Genomic DNA, 15,778 nt, shown 5'->3' with positions numbered 1-15,778 from the left:
AGGCGATGCAAGCCGGCAGGGGGCTCCGTGATCAAGGCGGAAGAGGGAAAAGAAAGGATCGGGTCCTAAATCTTTGTGGGGGGGGGGGTTCTTCTTCTTTTTAAAAAAGAAAGAGGCGGCAGTGTTGAGGTTTAGGCTTGCTTGGAAGTCCCGCCCTGTGACCCAGATGCGCGCGTGTGTGCGCAGCAACCGCAGCTGGTTACACGCTAAGGAAAGTATTCGGGTTGCCCTGCGAAGCGAGGAAATTCCCAGGACGACAGGTTCAACTGCTGCTGCTGCAATGCAAAGAGAAGCGCGCGGCACCTTGGTCTCCTATGCTGGGGGGGGGGGGGCGGAGCCAATGCATTGCCTTCAGTTTCTAGTTAATGCAGGTGTTGCTTTAAACCACACGACGACGCTGTTCTATTGCAAGCTAGCCAGCAGTTGCTTGTAAGTCTCTTTGAAGAAGTTAACTCCCCCGCCAACTTTAATAAAATAAAACAAAATATTTGGGGGGGATAGTAAACCCTGCCTCACATAATCAATCACATGATGCGGCACACACAAACTATTTGAACGGCAATATCCTTCAATTTTGGGAGTGACCCCTTCAAATATTTTATTAAAGGTAAAGGGACCCCTGACCATTAGGTCCAATCGTGGCTGCGGCGCTCATCTCGCTTTATTGGCCGAGGAAGCCAGCGTACAGCTTCTGGGTCATGTGGCCAGCATGACTAAGCTGCTTCTGGCAAACCAGAGCAGCGCACGAAAATGCTGTTTACCTTCCCACCGGAGCGGTACCTATTTATCTACTTGCACTTTGATGTGATTTCGAACTGCTAGGTTGGCAGGAGCAGGGACTGAGCAACGGGAGCTCACCCTGTCACGGGGATTCGAACTGCCGACCTTCTGATTGGCAAGTCCTAGGCTCTGTGGTTTATCCCACAGCGCCACCCGTGGGGGAAGGCAAGCGGACCTCAGCTCCTAGGAGTTGGCTCCTATGCCCCCCTCCAGTAGGATTTAGGGGAGCACGGCTAGTTTGATCGCACAGAGTGTCACAGGGGAGCCACAACTATTATTTAGAATGGAGCGTGCATGCCCGCATTAGTGCCCTAACTGTTCCCCTACCGAAAATGTCACCGCACGCCACTGACCTCTGCCCCACAACGCTGTCTAAGGGGGCTGGTGGGAGTTGGAGACCAACAACTTCTAGAAAGCTCCAGGTAGAGAAAGCCTGGGTTAGAGACGAACGTTTTGAAAGATCCAGGACAATGTGCAGTAATTTGAAAAAGAGGGGACGGAAAATTCCTTCAGAAGTAGAACCATCCCCAACCTCTCTCACCAACAAAGAAATGCAAAAAGCAAATAGTAAAGAGAACCCACACAAGTGACGCTGACACAAAACCCCACACATACACTCAGTAGAAGAATAGAAGCATTGCCACCCGACGCCACTCCTCTCACTGCTCCCCCCCTCCACCTCTTTCCCCCTTTTCTTCCTAACCTGACATGGTATGTAACACTAATGCCTCCCAACAAATGAAACGGATCTGTAGAAAACGCCAGTTGAAAAAAGGGACAATGCACGTGTTTTTGTCGATTAAGAGATCTTTCATTTAAAATACATTTTGAAAAGAAGAAGTAAAGCGTGCAGATCATTTTGCTGTCTCGAAATTTAAGTGCTAGCCTGATAGCCACAAGCAACAGGGAACTGCAGGCCGCAAGCCAGACTGCTCCATCCTTCCCTTTACACCTAGCAAAGAAATGCAACAGGCTGCTGTAAGAGGCCCACAGCGAGCTAGCAAACATTCATGCAAGCTAGTCGCTTTTGCGGGCTTATTTACAGCAAACCGTATGCAGGATTTGCTGTGGTTGTCTTCTTTAAATGACGCCTCCATGGCATTTGGTATTCCACTTGCTTCCAAAAGGCAGTGTTGGGTGAGGATGGAGAGGCCATGTATTTTGCTCTCCATTTTATAGTTCCTTGCTGGTGAATGAGGTGCCTGAGAGACTCCTGCAGCCGTTCGTAGTCCCCAATTTCCTCCATTTCCAGCAGAATCACTTTCACGTTATTTTGGATGAGGACGTTGTAGAATGCGATCTGATGCTCGTATGCAAAATGTTCACTCTTGGCCAGCCATTCTGTTAGAAGGATGATCAGTCTTCTGCTCTTTTGTATTCTACTTTCAATTGCACTAATAGCATCTGCCAATGTATAAAGTATGTAGTTAAGAAATAGCACAAGACCTTTCCAACTCTATGGTGCATGTTTCAGAAGGCTATTAAAAATCTAAGGCTCAGAATATACCCACTATACCAACACTGGCCACTGCATCTAAAGTAAAGAGCAGCAGCGGTGCAGTCTGTCAGTGGTTTTTCAAGTGGTTTCTTGTGACTCTTAGAATCAGAGAGTTTGGAAGAGAAAGCTAGAGCATCCTCATCAGATGGCTAGCTAGGCCTCTGCTTGAAGACCTCCAGAGCCTACCATGCCAGAATTGGACTATTTCTGGCGCAGCTTGAATTGAGCCTTGTCTACTAAGGAAGAGCCCCCCCACAAGCAGGGCTTGCTTTCAGTGCTAAATATAAATTCAGTGCCAATTGCAAGCCCTGCTTGCAGAGGAACAATTGGAACATATTCTAATGCTCCTTTGATGCCAAAGATCACCAGTGTTGAAGCAATGATTCTTCAACATCAACTTCGTTGGACTGGTCATGTTGTGTGGGTGCCTGATTATCGACTTCTGAAGCAACTACTCTATTCCAAACTTAAAATCCGAAAGCGTAATGCTGGTGGCCAACGAAAGAGATTTAAAGACTCTCTCAAGGCAAATCTTTAAAAAAGTAGTATAAACACCAACAACTGGGAAAAACTGGCCTGCGAGCACTCCAGTTGGAGAACAGCCTTTACCAAAGGTGTCATGGGCTTTGAAGACACTCAAACTCAGGACGAAAAGGAGAACTGCGTTTGGCAAAGCCTCTTAATGATCAACTCCTGCCCGGAAATTAATGTTCCCACTGCGGAAGGATGTGTGGATCCAGAATTGGCCTCCACAGTCACTTACAGACTCACTGTTATAACTGTGTTTATGGAAGACAATCTTACCTGGCTACAAGTGATCGCCAAAGAAGAAGAAAGAAGAGTTCAACGGCTGTGGCTGGGGGCTGAGGAAGGAGGAATGCCAAACAAACAGGCCTTATTTGACCTGTGAGCTGGAGGTTCCCCAGACCGGTTCTAGATTATATTTTATTTCAGCTCCCATCATATCTGACCATGCATCAACAACACCTGTGTAGGGCCACAGGTTCCATATCCATGATCTACCATACTGGAGCTCTGTGTTGACTAGCCTTTATTCTCAGGCTAGTAGTGGTATGTAGCTGAGATCATGGCAGTACAATTTGTAATTCACAGCTTCTTCATTGCACAACAGCTTACCTTCTCCAGGCAACACGTCTCTCCCATAAATGCACAATCTATACCCGCATTGTTTTTCTAAAACCTCCGGTAGAATCTGATGAACAAAAGAGCCCATAAAATTATTTTCATAAGTGTCATTTGTGGGATAGATAACATATGCATCATGTACTTTCCCATCTGCGAAATAAAACAAGAAATAGGTGCAAAGCTGAAGTATGAATTTTAGAAAGCTGTTATTTTTCAAGTTAGAAATGCAGAATTCATTTGGTTGTACAGGTTAAACAGCCGGATTACAGATTATTAGCACGCCTGTTTGTAAATCATGTACCATATATGCAGCATGCTTAGCACAATTTTTAGAATTTACAAGCATGAAAAGAACACGGATAGACTTGAAATTAACCAGCCCATTGAATGTGAATAAAGTTGCATGCACCATAGCATTAATTGTGCATATTTGTTATACTACAGTGGTACCTCGTGTTACAGATGCTTCAGGTTACATACTCCACTAACCCAGAAATAGTTCCTAGGGTTATTACTTCAGGATGAGAACAGAAATCGTGCAGTGGCGGCAGCAGGAGGCCCCATTAGCTAAAGTGGTACCTCAGGTTAAGAACAGTTTCAGGTTAAGAACGGACCTCCAGGCATAGCTATCAACTTTTCCCTTTTCTTGCGAGGAGTCCTATTCGGAATAAGGGAATTTCCCTTTAAAAAAGGGAAACGTTGACAGCTATGCCTCCAGAACGAATTAAGTTCTTAACCCGAGGTACCACTGTATTTAGGATTATTATATCAAATTAGTAAAGCTAAAGAGGGGAAACGAATTCCAAGAACTTGAAAGCACAGTTCTTAGTAGGGGCAGATCTACTAGGAGACTAATGAAGCTTAAGCCTCAGGGCCCCTAATCCCAGAGGGGCCCCAGAAGCAAATTCAGTCCACATTGCTTAAAATTGTTAGGTCTAGTAGACCCAATTTGAGTTGCACAACTCGAATTGATTCATTTTTTGTTGTATATGTTTCAACAATCCCAGAGATTGAGAGTGAGTTGCACAGATGTTGTAAATGTGGAATTCTGGGTGGTGCACATGATTCTCCCCCCCCCCTTTGATCCTCACAAGAAACCTACGAGGCATGTTCTGCTGAGAGACAGTGACTGGCCCCAGGTGAGTTTCATGGCTGAGTGGGAATTGGAACTCTGGTCTTCCAGGTCATAGTCCATTGCACCACACACTTCCAAATTCAAGGGAAGCAACTGCCAAGTGATAAAATCAACATGTCGTGTGCCTTCTGAAGCAACTTGATCCAATTTAAGCCACTCCTGGTACTGCCATCAAAACAGAGTTAGTCCATCCTTTCCCACCCATTATAGCTATTCATTGCTCTGCTCCCTGAAAGCAAATTTGCATTCCTCTTGTATAATAATAACAATGTTTTTTTTAAATTTAAAACGTCAATCCTGAAAAGCTTCCCTAAACAGAGTTGCCTTCAAATGTCTTCTAAAAGTCAGATAGTTGTTTATTTCCTTGACATCTGAAGGGAGGGTGTTCCACAGGGTGCGTGCCACTACCGAGAAGGCCCTTGTAGTGTGACATCCACTCAGATCCATACAACCTTTTATCAAGTGGTAATTCACCATGGTGAACGTCCAACTACATGAGGAGCCAGTCATCTGTAGATCATGGATAAATTCTTGGCACTGGGACATAACAGTGCCATGCAACTGCTCATTACTGCTTTCACAAACTGCGCATTCATACTCACCATCCCTAGATTTATTGCAGTTAAATATCCTTCGGACGCATAAGACAATGTCAACATGAAAAACATGGTAAACCATCACCAAGATCATTGTAAGACCTGCTAAAATAGCAAACACCACAATCACGTAGGTGTTGCTATGACCTGATGAAAAGAAAATATAGAAGATTACCAAAAATATAAATCTATCCTGGGCTCTATTTTCAATCACACAAAGCAGCAGTGAAAGTAGAGATGCTAGAATAATAAGTCTGGAGTAGACTAACCAGGATGTCTTGTGTCATGAGAAGGGCTGGAGCTCAGAGCCAGCTCACATGCTTTGCTGGGAAAGCCCTTCTCTAAAACTTGGAGAGGTGTTGCTCTGCAGTGCAGACAATACTAGAAGGTCTAATGGGCTGACTTCCTGTGTAAAGGAACTTCCTGTGATGACCTCACTTCAATTAAACCCCAGGCCACCACTTCCCAGAATGAGTCCTCCCTCTGTTCCATTATTGCTAGTCTCAGTTCCTGTCACTGCGTATTGACCCTCAAAGCAGCCAAGGTGTCTTGATTTGTGTACGGAGTAACTGTTAGACATTATCAAATGGGGTCTGAGTTCTGTGGCAACTTCCTGGAAGACATTTGGCAATGTAGTTCTGGACTCTTTAACCGAAGCACTGCAGGTCTGGGCTTGTGTAATACATAACTATTAAAACTGGAGAGTATCCACTGGTCAAGATGGCGTTCTAAGTGTTTCTTATCAGTTAAAACAGCTGCTCCTCCAGTGCTTGTTCTCCAATTAAAATATATGACTTTTAAGCCCACATAGAAGAAAAACAGATAAAACAGATATGCTCCTTGCCTGTACATAGCAATTAACATTAAATGTTGAGCCAACTGACTTTAAAATCTTAAAACTGTTCAGGAAAAAAACAAATTAAAACTACAACAGACTATGCATATCCAGGACCAGCGGCCTTACTCATCACCATCTTCACTTAAAACTCCAGCCTATGGTGAAGATTTACCTCTTTGCCCTGAATTGTGACACTTGAGATACATATTTTCAGGTCACTTTGTTATTGTGACCATAATTTGTGTGAGACTGTTACAAAACGTGTTCTTAAATTGCTGTAACCCTGGGACCTTATGTTGAAAGGCAGGTAGGAAATCATATTTATAAAAACAACAAATAATCAGTGGATCCAAAAGCACAATTGTGGCAGGGAGACATCTTTGCCTGGTGCCTCAGAGCTGACACTGGCAGAGAAGGAGCAGGTTCAACCTCCTTAGGAAGGAAGTCCCACTGCCCAAAAGATGGTGGACAACTCAAAACAGAGCTTCTGAGAAAGATCTTCTAAGTACAGGCTGAGTAGGGTCATACTGGATTGTTGAATGGTTGTTTCATACGGTGATTGCTCCAGAAAACACACCATGCTAGTGCTTCTGTGTCCTGACTGATGGTTCTCTATTGTCTCTGAAGTGAAATTCAAGGATTTTATAATAAATCTCTGAATGGATCGAACCCTTCAAGTCTCAAAGGCCATTTCAGGACAAGGACAATCATTTAATTTTTGTGGTGACTGGGATTCTTACCATCTCTACAGCCAATAAAGGAACTCCTACTAATCTAGCCTATGCAAGAAGCCTAAAGGGTAGAGAGAAAAGATTGGCACCCTTAAATTGGCTGTACAGTGGTATCTCGGTTTTCGAACATAATCCGTTCCGGAAGTCCGTTCCAATACCGAAATGTTTGGAAAGCGGAAGCCTCAAAACGCAAGCCTCAATACAGAAAACTCAAAATGGAAGCCGCGTTTCCTGTTCAACTTCAGAGGCACGTTCGAAAACCAAGGCACTTAACTTCCAGGTTTTCGGCGTTCGAGTTCCGAAACATTTGACTACAGAGGCATTCAGAAACCAAAGTACCATGTGGCAAGGAGAACTTGGAGAGCATGATTTTGATCAGACAAACAGCAAGGAGGGAATGGGTGCCCCTTAGACTGCAACTCCCACCATTCCAGATTACTGGCCATGCTGACGTCCCACTCAATTAGCATTAAAGGATTTGAAGATATTGCAAAAGTGGTGGCTTACCCTGGCAAACTTATCATACATTTATAGGAATGTTTCAGCAACTTGTTGGAGGGGGTGTAGTGATAGGGGTAACACTATAAACATATGTGGAGGGGATGATGGGAATTGTAGTTTCAAAACATCTGGAGGGCCAAATTTGCGGAAGCCTGTGACCTAGCCTGTCCTCGCCAGTTGGGTGAGCTTAACTGCGGCAATGGCCTCCGCCTCCTGGCACTCTTTCTGGCTTCCCCACGGAAGCCGCCATGAGAAGGAAGAGGAGGCAGGGTGTGTGGTCCACAGCTGCCACCCTTCCTGCTGCCTTTGACCACCAGCTCGTCTGCACAGTGTCTACACAGTGTCTCACACACACCCCACCCAGAGCTGGCCAGGGGGCTTGCTCGCCACTGATGCTGCTCATTGCTGGTGGGGCTGCAGAGATGGCAGAAGGCAAAGGAGGGGAGCGACTCTTCCTTATATATTTAAAACACACCCTTCACAAACTAGAGTTCCCAGGCCAGAGATGGCAGCATATTCTGATTCGCTTCAGGTGTCAACATTTCCTGAGTTGCCCTGGTGACTTGCCACACATATACCCCTGTACCCTGGCAAACAAGTAACGTAGGCCTTGTTCCAGCCACTTAGAGGCACTTGAGGAAGGCCAAGAGCAGGCATGGTGGGAGAGTTCCGAGGGAAAGATAGCAACAATGTCCTTCTTACGCTTTGAGATTTGACAGTTGCTGAACAAAGAGGATTAAAATTCTTCTCACCTTCACCTGCCCCTTTGGGCACGAGTGTCACTTCTGTTGTTTCGTACTCCAGATCATTGGCCAGGACACATCTAAAGGTTAAGCTGAGGTCTTCTTCCCTCACTTCTGTGATTCTTAATTCAGCCTCTGCAAACTGTCCTTCGCCAGGTACCATATACCTAGTAGAAAGAATGTCATTAGAACCAGATTAGCTTTGGCAACCTAGAAGTGGAATTTGCTTCACTTGGTGCTCACAATGGGACAGTATCTTTTCAAAGCTAAACAAGAACTGTTGTTGTTGTCATTGTCATCATTCCAGGTTTTAAAAACTGATTCCAACATATTTTTTTTGGATTGCAACTGATTTTTTTGTGATATTAAGCTGTTATCGTTTAAAATGCATTTTTGTAAACTACTCTAGAAATTCTGGCAGCATCATAAAAATTAGCTAATTAAATTATTTCTCCCCTCCCCCACCTCCTAACAATGGACATCTTTTTACTTACGATTTATTGGATGTAACAAAGCGCTTGGAATCGTTTGCTTCATCGAATTCCCAAAAGCTTATGGCTATGCCTTGCTTTCCATGGCCTAGCCATGCCTTACATAAAAGTCGCGCAGGAGAACCTAGAAGGATGAATCCATACATCATCAGCATAAAATTAGACCCCCAGGTCATCCGATGAAACCGAATGGGTGGAGATTTAGGACAGACAAACAAAAATAAACAGCTGAAGAAATAGTATCATTACCAATCTCTACTTCTATAACGTCACCATCCTTTGGATATAAAACTTTAGGAGATGTCAGTAAAAAGGAATCTGTGGAATTTGAGGGCAAGAGACAGAGATAGAAAACATTAGATTAATGTTTAAGCTGTGATTTCACAATTTAGAATTATAGCTTATATCCATAATATTTTCCAAGTTATTTTAAATACGGCATCACTTAGATTACTTCAGTGTGATATCAGAAGAGTAATCCCTTTTGCTTATTGAAAAAAGCAAAGCAAACCAAAAACAACTCAACCCCACAAATATAAATTAGGATTATTGCTGAGTTCAACTCTAGTAGAATTCAGGCTGAACTTTGGACCAGAACATTCAGAGATTACAAGGAAGACTTTCCAAAGCCATTTTGGGACAAAATTGTAGCAAGGTAAAGAGTAAAGGACCCCTGGATGGTTAAGTCCCGTTGAATTCAACTATGGGGTGCGGTGCTCATCTCCGCTTTCAGGCCGAGGGGCCGGCATTTGTCCACAGACAGCTTTCCGGGTTATGTGGCCAGCATGACTGAACTGTTTCTGAAGCAATGGAACACAGTGACGGAAGCCAGAGTGCATGGAAATGTCGTTTACCTTCCTGCTGCAGCGGTAACTATTTATCTACTCCTGCTGGTTTGCTTTCAAACTGGTAGGTTGGCAGGAACTGGAACAGAGCAACGGGAGCTCACCCCGTCGCACAGATTCAAAATGCCGACCTTACGACTGGCAAGCCCAAGAGGCTCAGTGGGCTCAGGTGGCACTGTGGTCTAAACAAAATTGTAGCAGCTGGAAGCAGTGGCGTAGCATGGGGGGTGCAGGGGGGGGCGGCCGCACCGGGCACAACACCTGGGGGTTAGGGTTAGGGTGCGCAAATCCACGGGTTAGGGGGCGCAAATCCACGGGTTAGGGGGCGCAAATTACATGCCTTGCCCCAGGTGCTGACAACCCACGCTACGCCACTGGCTGGAAGGAAGAGTTAAACCTTCCTTCTCAAGCATTTCAGTCCCAGTCAGAAAACCCCTCTGCTTCTGGCTGCTTCTATGGCACTCCCATTTATGAGAGCGCTGACCACACAAATTAATCAATTTACACGGTAAACACAGTTACAACCTGGGGTTGTTGTTATTCAGTGGGAACTTGCCAGAACTCAGTTCTGGCACCTGTCAGGTGGGCACCATTGCTATTATAAGAGAACAAGGGAGGCATTCATGGTGAGTTCTGGCACCTTCCCCCCACCCCTAGAAAAATAGCACTGGTTACAACTTTTAGAATAATCACGTCAGACAGAAATATAGAACAGCATAGAGATTCCCCGCTATGTCTCACACAGAACGAGAACAGACCAAATGCTGGAAGGCTGGCATCCAACATCTCTTGTCCCAATACCAATTACAAGATCTTCAGGTAACCATGAAGATGGAGAAGAGGCACTTAAGAGACTGTCTCTTTAGGTCCGATGCAGAAAGAGATCTAACCATGATTGCTTCTACCAAGAGCTCACCATGGTTCCCACTTATCAAAATGGAGCATGCCCGAGCAAGATACCTGACAAAGCTCCCACTTGCCATACTAAAAATTGGTTTTACAGAACTACAATTCCAATCGATGCCCTCGGCGGTGTTGGATGGATGGTACGGCAAAGTGCATTACGAAGAGAGACTCTGTCTGTGTGGACAACCCAGCACTGAGGACCTGTGCCGTTATTTATAGATAAATAGGTACCGCTTTATAGCGGGAAGGTAAACGGCGTTTCTGTGTGCTGCGCTGGTGCTGGCTCACCAGAGCAGCTTCGTCATGCTGGCCACGTGACCCGGAAGTGTCTCCGGACAGCGCTGGCCCCTGGCCTCTTAAGTGAGATGAGCACGCAACCCTAGAGTCGGACACGACTGGCCCGTACGGGGTACCTTTACTTTACCTTACCAGAACAGTTATTATAGAGGCTTTAGCGAGCCTGAGCAAACGCATCCGCTGCAAAGTTTAAAAATAAGGGGAATGTTACTCTGCTGAATTGTGGAACTTGTTAACACAAGTTGGATAAGGATATAATCAGACAATATATCCTCTCCTGCATCCCTGAACATTCCCACATTTGTTACTTATAAAGTAGCACTCTGTGCACTGGCAGCTAAGAAGATCAGGAGGAAGGAACTAGATAAAATAGCAGTCAACTGCAAAGGGGATTCAGATATTTAATTTGGCACATCTTACCTGAGAATCTTCTGCTATTCTATTCTATTTAATGCAACAAATAATTTGATGGTTTTATTGTATGTGTGGTGCCCGATGATTTTTATGGTTATTGTTGTTGTGTGTGTTTTTTTGTTTTCCTTCTGAATGATGCCTTGGCCTATGGCTAGTGCAATAAATAGTTTAATTGAATTGAATAGAACAGCATAATACTGTAAAGACTGGCTCATCATTTAATACCACTTCAACACCAGTTTGTGCTTATAGGACCACACTACCTTTTTAGGAACAAAAGCACCCTTGGTATGCACAAACACACTACGAAATGTTTGTTTGTTTGTTTGTTTGTTTATCGAAGAAGAAGAAGAAGAAGAGGAGGAGGAGGAGGGGGAGGAGGGGGAGGAGTTTGGACTTGATACCCCACCTTTCACTCCCCTTAAGGAGTCTCAAAGCGGCTAACAATCTCCTTTTCCTTCCTCCCCCACAACAAACACTCTGTGAGGTGAATGAGGCTGAGAGACTTCAGAGAAGTGTGACTAGCCCAAGGTCACCCAGCAGCTGCATGTGGAGGAGCGGGGAAGCGAACCTGGTTCACCAGATTACAAGTCCACTGCTCTTAACCACTACACCACTGCTGGCTCAAACTGGTTAATGTCCACTATCATCTTACCTGTAATAATTAAAGGCGTTGTTGCAGTTACTGGAAATGCTCTTCCACCATGGTGGTATGTAAACTGGCAAGTATAGTATCCACTGTCACTTTTAATTGCATCGGAAATGTAAAGGACATTTTTAACCACTTTGTACCTTGCTCCACAAAGACGTTTACAGTCCTAAAAAACAGAACACATATTCATTTTTCACCACTGTTTAATGACTTAATAACTATTATTATTACTAAAGGTAAAGGTAAAGGGACCCCTGACCATTAGGTCCAGTCACAGACGACTCTGGGGTTGCGGTGCTCATTTCGCTTTACTGGCCAAGGGAGCTGACATTTGTCTGCAGACAGCTTCCAGGTCATGTGGCCAACACTTCTCAATGGCACCATTGCCATTCTAAGAGAATGTGGGGAGTGTTCATGGTGAGTTCAGAGGAGCCAAAGTTTCCAGAAGTTCATAATGCCTCTGCAAGTAAACTATCTGCATACTTGGGGCTGTGGGAAATTATAATCTTAAGGACATCTTAGACCTTGACTGCTATAGCAGAGGAACCCAACCAAATAGTGCACAAATAAGTAACAGCAAACAATAAAACGATATTTTAACATTGTGTGCTGCTATGTATGTGATATCATATTGTCAACAGCTGTGTAGTTCCTTATTGGGAAGAAAGTCGGGATATGTATGAGGAAATAAATAATGATCTACCCATGAACAAGACTACTGCCATTTCCAGGGCAGTGAAGGATGACAGAACTAGTGTGTGACCTCAGTGGTGGATGTTGGGGTCTCAAATTTAGCAGCCCTACACCTCTTGTGCTCCACTGCAAATCACAGTTGCATTGTCCCGGGCACCCCTGAGACTCTGAACCCATCGCACTTCCCTAAATCCACCACACAGCTCACTCAATAATATGCCGGAGAGTCTCATGGTCGTGAATTATACCTGTCAAGCCTGGCTGGGCATGAATGCTGAAGTCCTCCACAATTTCAATGCCAAGTCCTAAATTTCACCTGCACAGTCAGAAAGGGAGTGTGCGAGCCTAACGTCAGATTAATACATTCAAAAGTGGTTGTGTTCAACACTTACTTCCTGGCAGAGGAGATGGCATCTCAGCAGGTAATTGAGACTTTCCCTTCTCATTCTCTAGAGGAGGCTGATGCTACACAGAGAACCTTCACGTCCAACACTGTCTCTCTAGAACCATACAGCCAGATATCGATGATACATACCTTCAACCACTTTGTATCAGATGCGTTTTCATAGTCGTTATAGCAAGGGCAGAATATTTTAACGGAACCAGGTCTTCCAGTTGTTTCCAAATAAAGAGCATCTTCATAATAACAAGTGCCTTCTGTATTTGGATTTATTATGACACTCATCATTTTAGGAGCATACCTGTGAACACAAAGCAACTCCCATATATTTTCTTAAGATATATTTTCTTAGGCTACTTTAAATGAATTCAGATCTCCAGGGCCTGATGAGCTGCATTCAAGGATACTAAAGGAGATTGCAGGTGTAATTTCAGAGCCTTTGTCTATTATCTTTGAGAATTCTTGGAGAACAGGTGAGGACTGGAGGTGGGGGGATGTTGCCCCCATCTTCAAAAGGTAACTACCAACCGGTGAGCTTGACATAGATGCCAGGGAAGGTCCTTGAACAGATAATTCAATAGCCGGTCTGTGAGCATTTAGAAAAGGATGCTGTGCTTACTCAGAAATAAGTCATGCCAGACCAATCTGATTTCTTTTTTTATGGAATTACAAACTTGTTGGATCAGGGAAATGCTGTGGACATAACGTATCTTGATTTCAGTAAGGCTTTTGGCAAAGTCCCCCATAATATTCTCATGAGGAAGCTGGTAAAATGTCGGTTGAATGTGGGTAACTGTTAGGTGGATTTGTAGCTGGTTGACTGACCGAGCCCAAAGAGGACTCATTAATGGTTCTTGTCATCCTGGAAAAAAGTGAGCAGTGGGGTGGGCCCATTCTGGGCCTGTTGTTCAACGTCTTTATAAATGACTTGGATGAAGGAATTGAGGGGATGCTTGTCAAATTTGCAGATGACACCAAACTGGGAGGGGTAGCTAATGTCACAGAAGACAGAATCAGAATTCAAAATGACCTTAAGAGGTTGGACAACTGGGTGCAAGCTACCAAATGAATTTCATTAGGGACAAGTGTGAGGTTCTGCACTTAGGCAGGAAGAACCAGATGCACAAACATAGGATGGGGGACACCTGGCTTACTAGCGGTATATGTTAAAAGGATCTAGAGGTCTTGGTAGACCACAAGCTTAACATGAGTCAACAGTGTGATGCAGCAGCAAAAAAAAAAAGCTAACACTATTCTAGACTGCATCAACAGAAGTACAGTGTCCAGATTAAGGGAAGTAATAGTACTACTCTGTTCTGCCTTGGTCAGACCACACCTGGAATACTGTGTCGAATTCTGAGCACCATAATTTAAAAAGGATGTTGACAAGCTAGAACATGTGCAGAGGAAGGGCAACCAAGATGATCAAGGGTCTGGAAACTAAACGTGACGAGGAGCGCTTGAAGGAGCTGGGTATGTTTAGCCTAGAAAAGAGGAGACTGAAGGGAGAGATATGCTAGCCATCTTCTTATATCTTAAGGGCTGTTACATGGAAGAGGGAGCATGATTGTTTTCTCCTGCTCTGGAGGGTAGGACTCGAAGCAATGGCTTCAAGTTACAGTGGTACCTCAGTTTACAGACGCTTCAGGTTACAGATGCTTCAGGTTACAAACTCTGCTAACCCAGAAATAGTACCTCGGGTTAAGAACTTTGCTTCAGGATGAGAACAAAAATCGCGCAGTGGTGGCACAGTGGCAGCGGGAGGCCCCATTGGCTGGTTAAGAACAGTTTCAGGTTAAGAACAAACCTCCAGAATGAATTAAGTTCTTAACCAGAGGTACCACTGTACAAAAAAGGAGATTCTGACTAAATATTCTGAAAAACTTTCTGTTCAGCAGTGGAACAGACTCCCATGAGAACTGGTGGGAGTCCTTGGAGGTTTTTCAGCAGAGGTTGGGTGGCCATCTGTCATGGATGCTTTAGCTGAGTTTCCTGCATTGCAGGGGGTTGGCCTAGACGACCCTTGGGGTCCTTTCAATTTTATGATTCTATGACACACACTCATGCAAAGCTTTTGCTCGTTTTTTACTTACTCAGGATGGAAGCATGTGTAAATTCCATTGTCCTCAACGGATGCTGGCAGAAACCAAAGCTCATTCCCAGAAGCATGTATTCGGGCCCTTTTGTCTGTAGAGATGGTTGTATCCCCACGCCGCCAGACCACAGTGCCATGCACAGGGCACTTTACAACAAAAGCCTCACCTTCTATTGTAAGCCCTGCAAACATACATATAGATTCAAAATTCCTTTGCAAAATATGAAGTGATGGGGGCTTGGACAAAAACAATCTGCAGGAGAGATTTCCTAGCTTGTTTAATGCTGTTGGTAATGTCATACTAAAACCAGTAACTGTGTCTTGGAAACAAATGCAAAACAACAACAACAACAACAACAACAACATTCATCTACATGTGCCCTGTTCTGGATTAGGAATTGCACTTTTGACATGGACATGATCCAGCTCATGAATCTTCCCACCATCCCAGTACAAAATGCATCCCTATTAAAAGATATATCAAAGCAGTTTAATGGAGCCCAAATAAACACAGTGACACGGGTAATAGTCCGTCTGCACTGGCTGAGTGGTCATATAACCTGGTTTTCATTGATCAAATTGCAGTGCTCATGGAAACTGGATTGGGGTGTTTATGTATATTTTAAGGAAATTTTTCAATGGTAATGGTGTCACGTCAGCGCTGGAAGAGGGAAAAACTTAAACATGTAGCAGAGTTCAGCAGAGTTCCCAAAAAATAGACCAGAGGCAATTGCACTTTACTGATACTGAAATCAGGCATGGCGAAACTTGGCCCTCCAGCTGTTTTGGGACTACAATTCCCATCATCCCTGACACTGGTCCTGTTAGCTAGGGATGGTGGGAGTTGTAGCCCCAAAACAGCTGGAGGGCCAAGTTTGGCCATGCCTGGATACATAATGGTCACAAATCCAATACAATCTGGATTGGCACAGTCCATTAAAAAATCCAGTTGCAGCACTTAAAATAAAACTTAGAAATTTAGAATAAGACTAAACCTTAGCACTAAGCTTACAGAAC

At 44.3% G+C, this 15,778-nt stretch overlaps 1 protein-coding gene across 1 annotated transcript; it reads right to left on the bottom strand.

The window, feature by feature from the left end:
* Positions 1-1,594: 1,594 nt before the first annotated feature.
* On the bottom strand, positions 1,595-14,953 carry IL1RL1 (interleukin 1 receptor like 1). Its single transcript, XM_053384229.1, has 9 exons — positions 14,760-14,953; positions 12,802-12,967; positions 11,577-11,739; positions 8,709-8,777; positions 8,463-8,583; positions 7,978-8,135; positions 5,162-5,302; positions 3,416-3,574; positions 1,595-2,184 (listed from the first exon to the last, which is right to left on the bottom strand). Exons 1-9 carry the CDS (start codon positions 14,951-14,953, stop codon positions 1,820-1,822), a joined length of 1,536 nt encoding a protein of 511 aa, XP_053240204.1. The 3' UTR covers positions 1,595-1,819.
* Positions 14,954-15,778: the final 825 nt, after the last annotated feature.

This window comes from Podarcis raffonei, chromosome 4, assembly GCF_027172205.1.
Source record: "Podarcis raffonei isolate rPodRaf1 chromosome 4, rPodRaf1.pri, whole genome shotgun sequence".
In the NCBI taxonomy this organism is placed as follows: Eukaryota; Metazoa; Chordata; class Lepidosauria; order Squamata; family Lacertidae; genus Podarcis; species Podarcis raffonei.
Note: the sequence above shows the minus strand (reverse complement) of the source record. Positions and strands in the feature narration are given on the sequence as shown.

Excerpts from the sequence above, each read along its gene's own strand:
- IL1RL1 (XM_053384229.1), bottom strand. The coding sequence starts at position 14,953 with ATGTTTGCAGGGCTTACAATAGAAGGTGAGGCTTTTGTTGTAAAGTGC. Across the intron at positions 12,968-14,759 it reads TACACATGCTTCCATCCTGA|GTATGCTCCTAAAATGATGA; the intron begins GTAAGTAAAAAA and ends TTGTGTTCACAG. Across the intron at positions 2,185-3,415 it reads AGACGTGTTGCCTGGAGAAG|ATGCTATTAGTGCAATTGAA; the intron begins GTAAGCTGTTGT and ends ATACATTGGCAG.